Source organism: Tetranychus urticae, chromosome 3 (genome assembly GCF_039701765.1).
Source record: "Tetranychus urticae isolate SD_2017Ah chromosome 3, NJAU_TeUrti_SD_1.0, whole genome shotgun sequence".
NCBI lineage: Eukaryota > Metazoa > Arthropoda > Arachnida > Trombidiformes > Tetranychidae > Tetranychus > Tetranychus urticae.
In genome coordinates this window covers 16,926,603-16,937,550 of record NC_142960.1, presented here as the reverse complement: position 1 = coordinate 16,937,550, position 10,948 = coordinate 16,926,603, and the positions used below count along the sequence as shown (strand labels likewise).

The 10,948-nt window shown below is 31.5% G+C and overlaps 1 protein-coding gene and 1 long non-coding RNA gene across 2 annotated transcripts in view; both read right to left on the bottom strand.

Annotated features, from left to right (window-relative positions):
- Window positions 1-1,465: 1,465 nt before the first annotated feature.
- The window catches only part of LOC107362973 (G protein-coupled receptor GRL101-like), a 48,719-nt gene continuing 39,236 nt past the window's right edge, over window positions 1,466-10,948 (bottom strand). The window contains exons 17-19 of the mRNA XM_015930129.3: window positions 9,929-10,784; window positions 2,081-2,225; window positions 1,466-2,013 (exon numbers count right to left, since the gene is read on the bottom strand). Of these exons, the coding sequence (XP_015785615.2) occupies window positions 1,649-2,013; window positions 2,081-2,225; window positions 9,929-10,784 (1,366 nt within the window). The 3' untranslated portion in view covers window positions 1,466-1,648. The remainder of the gene's footprint in view (window positions 2,014-2,080; window positions 2,226-9,928; window positions 10,785-10,948) is intronic.
- On the bottom strand, window positions 3,453-4,938 carry LOC112538949 (uncharacterized). The gene is made up of 3 exons (XR_016199612.1): window positions 4,821-4,938; window positions 4,521-4,761; window positions 3,453-4,454 (listed from the first exon to the last, which is right to left on the bottom strand). It is a non-coding gene; the product is annotated as an uncharacterized LOC112538949 (long non-coding RNA).

The following is a 10,948-nucleotide window of genomic DNA, read 5'->3' as shown; positions in this document are numbered from 1 at the left end:
TTACCTGAATTGATTTCCATTCTTACAAGCCAAGTAGCAATAAATCCGTTTGATCGCAGTTTAATTTTACAAGTGATGTTACCAGTTATTTCAAATTTACAGAAAAGATGTTTTTTTTCTCATTCAAGTGACTGATTAATCAGTAATTGGCAACCCAATCATTTCACTCTATCAGTGCAATAATAATCGTTAGCCAAATGATCTCAATTAGATGAGTAATCTCCATTGAAACCAGGGAATCAATATCTCACAACCATAAATAGATTAACTCTAATTTTTGGTAAGGGTTACAACCAAACAGAGTAATGTCATTGTTCAATTTTCATCCATTGGTCAAAGTGGCAAGTAGTAAAGGTCAAATGAAGACATGTAAGGTTAAATGAAAGATCATCTTATTATGTAATAAGGTGAAAATGATTACAATTTTGAAACCCAATAAAGTAGATTTGAAGCAATTTAAATCTCAAGATAGGTTCATTGATCTATGGACACGTTACATAAACATCTTTATGGTAACACATGAAAAACAGTGACTTTCCTTACTAATAGAGCTCGCCACTGGATCTCGACTTAACTTGAAATGTTGAGATTTGTCTTTAAATTGCATTTAAATTACATTGATTTTTATTTTAATTTTGCTTTTAATCTACCTTTGAGTACTCTGGTCAAAAATGAAGCACAAAACAATCAAAATATAATACAAACCTGAGTCGCTTCAACTTGAATAAAAATCACGAGTAAATCCACTTACAAATGGACTTGTAAATCCGTTTTGTTTAAACGTCTAGATCTACCTAAGCAGATAACATTATTTATTACCATATTTCTGGAATTACCTTCACCTGAGGTTATCTTTTAAATTCAATCTTCTTACTGAGTAATACTCACTGATCCATTGGTAAGCCCACATTCCTGATCTCGTCGGCGTTTATGGTTTTAAATAGCAAATTGGCTTTTAAAATTAATACGAGTCTTTTAAAAGGTTTAATACAAAATCGGTTTAAAATAAAGGAATAAATGTTTCATTTCTTGGTGTTAAAACTATTAATAATTAAGATTAGGAAAACTGTTAGATATCGGGAATAAATACTCTCGAATGCTTAACCAATTAATAAGAAAAATAAAATCTAATCAAGTCATCGATGGAAGTCCTAATTTCTCAATGGTTTAAACCTAGTTAAGCAAATAAACTCTCGTTAAATGATACCGGTCTTGAAATTTATAAATGAGCTATCATGAAAAACCTCTGAATTACATGGAAGACACAAAATTGAGCCGCAAGTTCAGTATAAATAAGAGACGGGACAATTTCGCCTCAACTCAAGAAAAACCCAAATCCATTTGACTTTCAATCCGTTTCAATCCTGTAATACATGTAAGTTGAAAGATCATAAGACTTTCGTTTCGATGGGAAAAGGCAATTTGAATAGTTGCTATTTAAATGATGCTTTTAATATGAGAAAAATTAATCGATAAAATTTGTTTAATTATGATGTAAATACATGGCTTATTGAGTGAAAAATAGCTTTAACCAGGAAAACTTGGAAACCTCAAGTGTATCGATATGTACATGTAATACAATGGAAAATGTAAGAAAGAAAATTTAACGAATTTCAATTGTTATTTCAATTTACAATTTGTTTTTCATTTAATTGCACTGGTTAGGCTCGAAGTAAATACTTTTGGATGATTTACGTGACATTCGCGGAGTCAATGGTGCCACTGGAGTCAAAGCCAATGAAGACGAAGAAGATACAGAAGATTGTTGCCTTCGCAAGGCATAAGTATTTTTACGTTGGTTAATTGAATTGTTTCGATGGCAAAAGCTTCCATTCAAACTGTTTTGATTTCGGATTGATTGGTGATTCGGATTATTGATGTTATTAGCGTTGTTATTGGCATCATTTACAATTATACTGTTATTTGTGTGTACATTTGCGTTACACTTGCTGTTGAAAAAGTAATGATGTTTGGCTCGATAATTTTTCCGTTGAATCACTGACTTTGATCGACCTGTAATCAGACACAAAAAGAGACAATGATTAGTAAATTTTTTAGTCGATGAATACTTTGGACTAACCATTCTTTAATACAACTGAGCTCTTTGATTCCTGAGCACTTCGACTGTACGTTCGTTTAAAAAAGGGTAAAGTTGAGATTGTATAAAGTATTGGGTTCATGGCTGCATTCAAAGGCAACACAAATACAGCAACCCAAGCAAATACCTGTGAAGAGATTAAATTATATTGAATTAGTCTATTGTCGTAAATTTAAAGTTAATTTAACAGAAAAGGTTTCAATTGTTAATGTCTTAGAGTAAGCTGTCTCTTAAAATGTCTGTGAAAGTAACTCAATTGTTGACCCTTTGCCTTGCAGCAATTGAACAGTTTAATCAAGTGAAATGGACTACAATATTTAACGAAGACTCGACTGAAATTGTATCTTGAATCTTACAATGAAACAGATTTAATTTTACATTCATAAACATTAAAAGATACAAAATTTGGTTCTTCTTTTTGATCAAATCAACATTTTTTTGTAAAAATTTTAAGTTTGAGTTGTAATGTTGGAAATGATCAGCTGTTAATCTATTGGTATTAAGAAATTTTTAAACATTTTCTTGACCGAAAACAAAGTTAACTGGACCAACTGTTGATTAAGTTTGCTTAAATGGTGGATAAAAGATTCACTAGACAATAATTAATTAATAAAAACTGTTGTTCAGGTTAAATTGGTTGGAACTCGAGGACGTGAAAATTGTGATTATTTCTCTATCAATGGACGATTATAATTTTTGCCTCAGTGAAGCTAAACTTGCTTTTGGTCATTTTTTTCAGGAATATCAACTTTGGTTGGTCAAAGGATTCAGTTTGAAGTAATAGCAATTTGTCGATAGCAATTTGTCAATAATCTAAAATAATCCACATCAATTTACATGTTTAGCCCAAAGGCCATCATTGTTTGAGGCTCAGAATAATATCATGTTTGGAAATTGGTAAATTGTGTAAATCATTTCACACAAACTTGTTAATTCTTTATCTAATAAAGTTGAAATTAATCAAATAATCTTGTTTATTTTTGTTGCTTTTTTAGCCTTTTTGGGAACAGTTGCATTCATCTTTATCCATTGCAATTTCATCTGAAACATCTCAATACATGTGGATACAAATGAACCTAAAAGTGAGTTTCAACCTGTTAAAGGTAACAAGATTAGACTTGAAATTGTTGTGCCTTAAGAATAATGAAGATGAATAATACTTGGATATACAATAATATCAGAATGGACAAACAATAAATTATCCTCTTTTTGGTGTCAATACTCAGAATTTCCTAATAAAGGCAGATATTCCTGGTCAAGATTGTCTGGTAAACTGGCGAGGCGAATTTGAATGCAATTAGCAATATTTGGCAATTGACTGATTTGAATTGACAAATATATCCATAAATTTGGCTCCATATATTAATAGTAATTTAATCAGCAAAATGTTGTCTGTCTGCGGTTAAAAGGTTATTGTATTAATATATTAACACAAACAGATTTACATATCAATGGATAACTGGTTTCGTTTGACCACATTTGGTACGGACAAGTGTTGGCCAAGTACGGTTGAACTTGATTCAGGATATAGATTCAAGATTGGCCAAGATTGGATTAAATTTTTTGATTATCAGAGTTGAATAGCTTATAATTAATGATTAATCACATTTAACTTCCATGGTTTAACTTGTTCCAAGATTGTGAAAGCTGAATTAATTTAGTTTAAGTCACAATATCTTGAACGCCTAATTGGGTTATCTGACGATGACACTCATGTTAAAGATGATGGATCAGGCCTGTTGATCGTATGTTTCAATATTGTTCACTATTCTTTGTCTATTTGTTTTCCTGTCAGTAAGTTACCTGTAATTGATGTTGATTGATTATCATAATCATCTTCATTTTATGGAATATTAACTCATTTGTATGAGTTACTTTTGCTTTCCTTTACGCTTTACTGTCATCTTCATCTTCTTTATGGCCTTCATCTTCTTCATCTTTCATCTATCCAAACCAAAGATGAGGTCATTGATGATAAAACAATGAAGAATCATGGTCATGATCAGATTATCACTTGATTCCTGCAAAAACCTCTGGACATCCAACATTTCAAATGATATGGTAATACAGATCTAGCTGCAGTCAATATAATCTTTTGATACTTTCAAGGAAGCCAGACCAGCCGAACGATCATATTTTTCACCATCAATATTTCCAGTGTGAATCAGCTAACACTTAATACTATCATTGATTTAAATAAACGATTAAATCAGTTGATTTAAAATTGTGGTCTAAAATTTCCTCTGCTGTTGATAACCGTAATGGTATTACACTTGTAAGCCTTAATAATTGATATCGATCGCTTGGATGCAGCAAGACCAAAATAAGCATCAGTATTAAAACTGAGAGTTATTACCTAATCAGTAAAACATGAGACAAAAATTAATCATTGATCTAAAAACAAAACAAAACAGCAATTTACTTGCATTCTGAGCAATGGGAAAACAATATCTTATTTGAACCACTTGAAAGCAAGTTTAGATCATTCAACAGCATTTCAATTGCTAGACAACAGCTTATTGTTGGTTACACATCAAATCGGCAACCCATAAATCAGGAACAATTGAACAAGAAAGTGATTAAACAATGACAAAAATGGCTATTCAACTACAGCCTAAGCTTTGTGAACCAGCAAAAGAACGAAAACAACGGTCAAGATAATTCTGAATCAAATTAATTTCAATTATATTGGATTAAAACTGCTTTCAAACAATTATCTTACCTTAAATTGTTGATATACGAAAGAAATAGATTAAAGTAGAAACAACATTTAACGGCATTAACAGTGTTAATTCAACACATGCTATCTTTGAGTCCGAGTACGATTAATATCTATTTATCAGTATCTTATTATCAAGCTAAGTTGAGCGGCTTGTTTGAATCACAATCTAATCGGATTAGTGAAAAATGAGTTAGAAAATTGAATTTTGGTGAAAAAAGGTGAAAATTATCAAAGCAAAATGTGGATAAACTCAGGCCTAACCAATAATATCAAATATCTTACATGTTAAGTGGGCAGATGTTAAACCTGATTAGAGAAAGTGTTGGTCAAGTTCAATCCTCTGAACCAGAAAAAATTAAAAAAGTGAACTTGACTGAAAGGAAACAATATTAAACATCTTTTGCTAAATTAATCCTTAATTCATCCTTAATCACGTTAATCTTAGTATTAATCAATAACTATTACGTTTTGAGTAAAATGATCTCACACTAGAGGAGAGTTTTTAAGAGGGTAAAACATTACAAAATGAAAAGTCTGCAAATGACATTTAACAAATGTCCAGCAATCTATTCTAATAAACGTCCAGTTTAATTGTCTCTCCAATAGTTGATGATTTAGCGATTTAATTGGCTTTTAAAGCTCAGTTTAATAGTTAAAATGAATGCTCCATAAACTGGACGATAAGTTGGTTGATAAATTGTTTCAATGTTGAGACAAAAATGGACAAAAAGGTTGACTTTAATCGCCTTTTCCTCATAACCTTTGCAGTTGACAGTGAATGTAATTATAAAGCTAAATTGATGCAATTTATTTTTGGTCAAAATTTTTGTTCCCTTAAAATGGTCATTTATTAATTGCTGTATTTAGTTTAATAATTCAATTCTTTATGCGTAAGATTTATCTTAATTACGTCTAATCAAATAAAAAGGTTAAACAATCTTGAACCATTAACCACAATTAATTTCATTTGACAAGATTGATTCATCTAATAATTTTGTTTTCCTTATCATTGGACAAACATTTGGGTTCTGGTTTATCTTCTGGTTTTAATTGATAACCATTTGATTGTAAAACCCAAAGTTAATAGCAATGATGACAATAACAAGTTAAAGGTTAAAATTGAAAATTAAAGTAACCGGTAAAATATATTATTGGCTCAAAGGTTTGGATGATTAATCAATTGTCTGATGAATTGCTTTAATTTTAAACCCTCATCAGTCTGTTTTACATTATTATTGTCACATTAAGCTTGATTTGATTCTGATAAACATTTAATTTTAAAATAGAATCTCATTTTTAACGATTAATTTTTGTCAATTTGGATGTCTTTTTCATTCTGGTTCAGAGCTATCGGAGTAGAGGTTTGACTCACAATTTAATAGACATCATCGACAGGTTTAACGACAATAAACACAATTGATGTTGATTGATTTTGACTCAATCAACTAATCACATTTACATTTGACTCACTAGAATGAATAATTTTCAATTTTTGATATAAAATTAGAAACACTTGCAGTCTTTTATGTAACTAGCAACTGGTAGGCTTGACATTATCAATTACATTTTCATCGTCAATTTTGATCAGCATTAGTCAACTTTATGACAAAAATGGTTAAAAAGGTCGTTTCTTGATCAATTTTTAGTCAATTGAAGCTTTATCGGAAATTTTGGCTCAAAATATCTCTAAATGTTTCTCATATGGACGAAATTCTGGATGCAATGAAAAACATGCTCATGGACCAGTTTAGCCTCCAATTCATAACCCAATTTTAATTTCAGACTTGAATAGCTCATGGAAACGTTTTGACTACGAACTTAAGTCTCTATAACCTGATTCGTCCTCCAATGTATTGCTGACCAATCTTTTCATACTGGAGACGCAGGAATACTCAAAGCTTTAAGCTTCAAATTGATACTATTTGGATTCATCAATATCCATGAAGTCAGTTTTTGGCTAACTTAATCCCTGAAACAGTCTAGGTACCAGGTCAATGAGTAATGGCCATTATGAGAAGCGATAATTAGATTGTATGTAAAATCATTGAGACACTTTAACCTTTTCCTCAAAAGACACATTCACATGTACTTAGGCTGATATTTTATATCATAAGGCAAGTTGAGTTGAGATCTTCAAGTCTTGACAATTCCTAAACTAATGTTGATACCAACTGTCAGAGAAACTATTGACACTGTGAGTCAAATCCACGCAAATTTGAAATACTCAAGCCTAAGCTTCGATTTCTCTGACCCATTCTTTCTCTATGACCTTTTACTTCAGAGGATTTAGTCTTTCGCAAAATTGACATTTCGTATCATAAATCTATTTTATTGTCAAATTGTATTTCATTGATCGAGTAATTGGTCTCAGTATTGGTATTAAGAAACGGTCGATAAAGAGTAGGCGAAGGACTCAGGTGTGATCAATATTTCCATCTAATGACAGAAAACGAATTTACGAAATTCAAAAAAATTTCGCTCTTTGAGAGTCATTCAGATTTCTGTCAAAATTTTCATTTTAATCAAGCTTGTTACAAAAAGGTATTCAAAATAACGTAAATTAAGGACACAGAAATCAGTTCGATTTTGACTTGCACTAGAACTCTTGGCGTTTCTCGATTTGGCAAGCTTTGTCGATCTCCTCGCGTTGAATTATGTTCAAACTGTTTGGTAATTATGAATGATGAAGATAAAAATGATTAACTTTGAATGTTTAAAACTAAAGTGAAAGGTAAACGATTAACATGAAATGGAAAAGTTAATTTCATTCCAAGAAACCATCATCTATTCAATGGTCTAAGATGATTAATTGCAGGCAAGAAATTAGTTTTACTCATTATTACAGGCGTAATGAATTGTTGTACAGAAGATGATTAACATTGTAATAACAATAAAAGTAAGACAATGAATCGAGTAAACCAAATAGAAGCGCTTTAATACTTGTTTTTATTGTAAATATTATGGTAATTGTAAACTTAATTTCCTTAATTGTTTCACATTCAACAAAAGGAGAATCATTGATTATCTTATTAAATTCATTATCGTAACCATTTAATGAGTTGAGAATAATTTTCTTATTGATAAATGTTACCAGCAATTTGATTTGACCATTAACTTGTTAAACCTAATAAAACCAGAAAACAATGAAATACCTTTTCAGTTAACCAGAAAAGTGAACCTAAAAAAACAAGTTAAACCTTTTCTCTGTTAGTATTTTAGTCAAGATTTAATGTCAATTGGTTTGTTGAAGCTTATTAAGTTAGCTTTAGATAATGAAGTCCATCATTGATCAATGGTCACTCTGTTCAATAACAAGATAAGTCACGAAATCTTCTTATAATGGTCGTTCTTTTCATTGTTTGTACCTTAATATATTGTTTATAATATTATCGCCAAAAATAAGTCAATTAACTGAGAACAAGTAAAGATAATTAACCTTTGAAATGAACACAAACAAAAAGCTCTAATTGAATTGCAATTTATCTGATTGTCATTTACCTTATTATCAGTTAATTTTGGTCAGTGTTGATAAAGAAAGCTGTGAAGGAACATGGCAAACCAAATCAATATTAATAAACAATTGACAGCTCGATATGGCAATAAATGTCAATTATTTAATCAACAAACTCAAACCAATCAATCATTTGCTTCATTCATACCATTCAAGTAACAATTAGTCAAATGTTTACTCCGATAAAATCAACTCAATGTGTTGAGCTGCAGTAAACTGGACGACTAAACTGAACACAACGAATAGATGAAAGACATTTGGTGCTAGTTTTTTCCTGCTTTTTGGTCATTTCTCTGGTTCTCTCAGCATTTTGATACTTGGATTATTCATTGCCTTTTTACTTGTGATTACTCGAAAGGCAAAGAAACTTATCTTAGACAGGATCGACTGTGTAAGCCACTTTTTTTAATGCCAAGTTAACTAGGTATTCGGTTTGCGTCAATTGCTGGGTTGAACTTGAATTAGCAAAAAGTCAAAGGCCTTTGACATCAGTTGCAAGTGACCAGAGTAATGTGAGATGAAAATGAATGTAAGACCAAAAGAATAGGATAAAGCGTAGAAACCATTTTCTTTGGCGTTTGATTAGAAATTTTATGTTAAATGAATCGATTTTGGAAATGGATTTTCACATTTCGAGGTTTAGATGCACCCCCATGAATGGTGGTTAAACATCTATTAATACAATTTGTACTAAACAAACCGATTAGCCTGATAAAATGAAACGGTTTCGTTAGATTTTAAAGCATAAATGTCAACTTGAATACTTTCCATTCCGATTGTTTCGTTCACTTTCATTACTTCAGTATCTTCATACATTTCAATGATTTTCATATTTTCGTCGAAAGCAAAAATGAATCTTTGAAATTAGCATAAAATTTTGAATCTTATTCTAATGAGAATCTGATTTCTTGGCAATTTTGTCCTCCATTTCTTACAGCACTCATGAAATCAAGAATAAATTTGATTCGATTTACAGATTTTTACTTTTTACCAATTTTAAGCCTCGATAGAGAATTACAAAGTAATAGAGAAACTCGTGGAGAACGTGGAACAATCTCCATGCAAAGTCAAAATAATGAAGTAAATGTTTTCTCGACTTCATCTCGATAAAAAGCAATTCATTAAAAGTTCATCGCTATTATTAATAGAAACTCAAAGCTGAAACAAACAGATGAAGATTTAACTAATTAGTGACTCTAGACTATCAAAAAAACTAATCAAATGAAGGATTACATTTCGGGAAAACATGGATTATATCGATTCTATCATCTCATGGGTTCGAATTGATGACATTCAATATTTGAATTGAATTCCTTTTTAACTCGACTAAAAATAGCAATTAAAACGTTTGTTTTGCTCAAACACAGAAACCAATTGATCTCAAATTAAATGTGTAAATGTTTGGAATGAATGAAGTGTAAAAAATAGAAAGTTAAACTACAATAAAACGCATCTTCAACCTGATTGTCACATTGACAGGAGTTGAAAGCGCAAAAGTAATGACTTCTAGAGTTTCAAATATATTAATATATTAATAGATTGACAATTGACACAACGAATCACCTTTTATGTTAAATAGTTATTTGGGGTTACTTACTTGAGGAGGAAGCTTTACACCATTCAGTGAAATAACTCCAAGAGCAATGATTGGCATCCAACACCAAAAGTCAGTCATGACAATGAGCATGATGCGCTTTGCCATGGTGGAACTAAGCCGAATGTCGGACGATTTTAAAGCACTTCGAGTGTTCTTGGCAACAGTAAACATCCAAATGTAGGCAATGGCAATGGTTGTGAAAGAGATAAAATTGAGGACCAAAAAAACAAAAACTGAATATTCCCAACCATTTGGTCTTTGGTTGGTTATGTGAAGGGACAAACAAACGCCCGATCGACCATAAAAGTTGTCAAAATATTTAATATCAAGTAAAGGCACTCCAGCAAGTATCACAGTGAACACCCAAGTGGCCAGTATAACAAGGCGAGCATTGGTCATCTTGAAACGATGGAATCTCAATGGAAAGGTTATCCGAAGGAAACGGTCAATAGTGATTACGGTCAAGGTGAAGACGGAAAGTTCAGAGGAAAGTGTTGATATGAAGCCGGCTAATTGGCACATTTTCGATGAACGCCAGTGAGCATCATGGATGAAGTATTTTCCTCGATAAGTAAAGTCGACTGTTCCAATAATGATCAAATAGACGCCCATAAGAAGGTCGCCAATGGCCAGGTTGGCGATTAAAAAGGAAGAGACGGCTGCTCGGTAGCGATGCATTGTTCGCCAAAAGATGACCATGCAATTGCCGACAATCGATAGAACGCCCAAGATCCAGATGCAAATTCGCAAAACCAGGTTGGAAAGTAAATCTTCACAAGAGGAAAATTCATCGGGTTCGGGAAGACAGTTCTGTACATGACGAGCTAAACAGCAAAATCTAAATTCGTCAGTCGATCTGAAATTGAAAAGTAAAATTACTTTCATTGAAATATTTTACAAGAAAAAGGTTCAAACATTAATCATCATTTTCAGTGGAAATGTTGAAATGGAAACAATCATTTCAAATGAATAATCATTTTCTGGTCTCATAACATGGGATAAAAGGGATAAAAAGTAAAT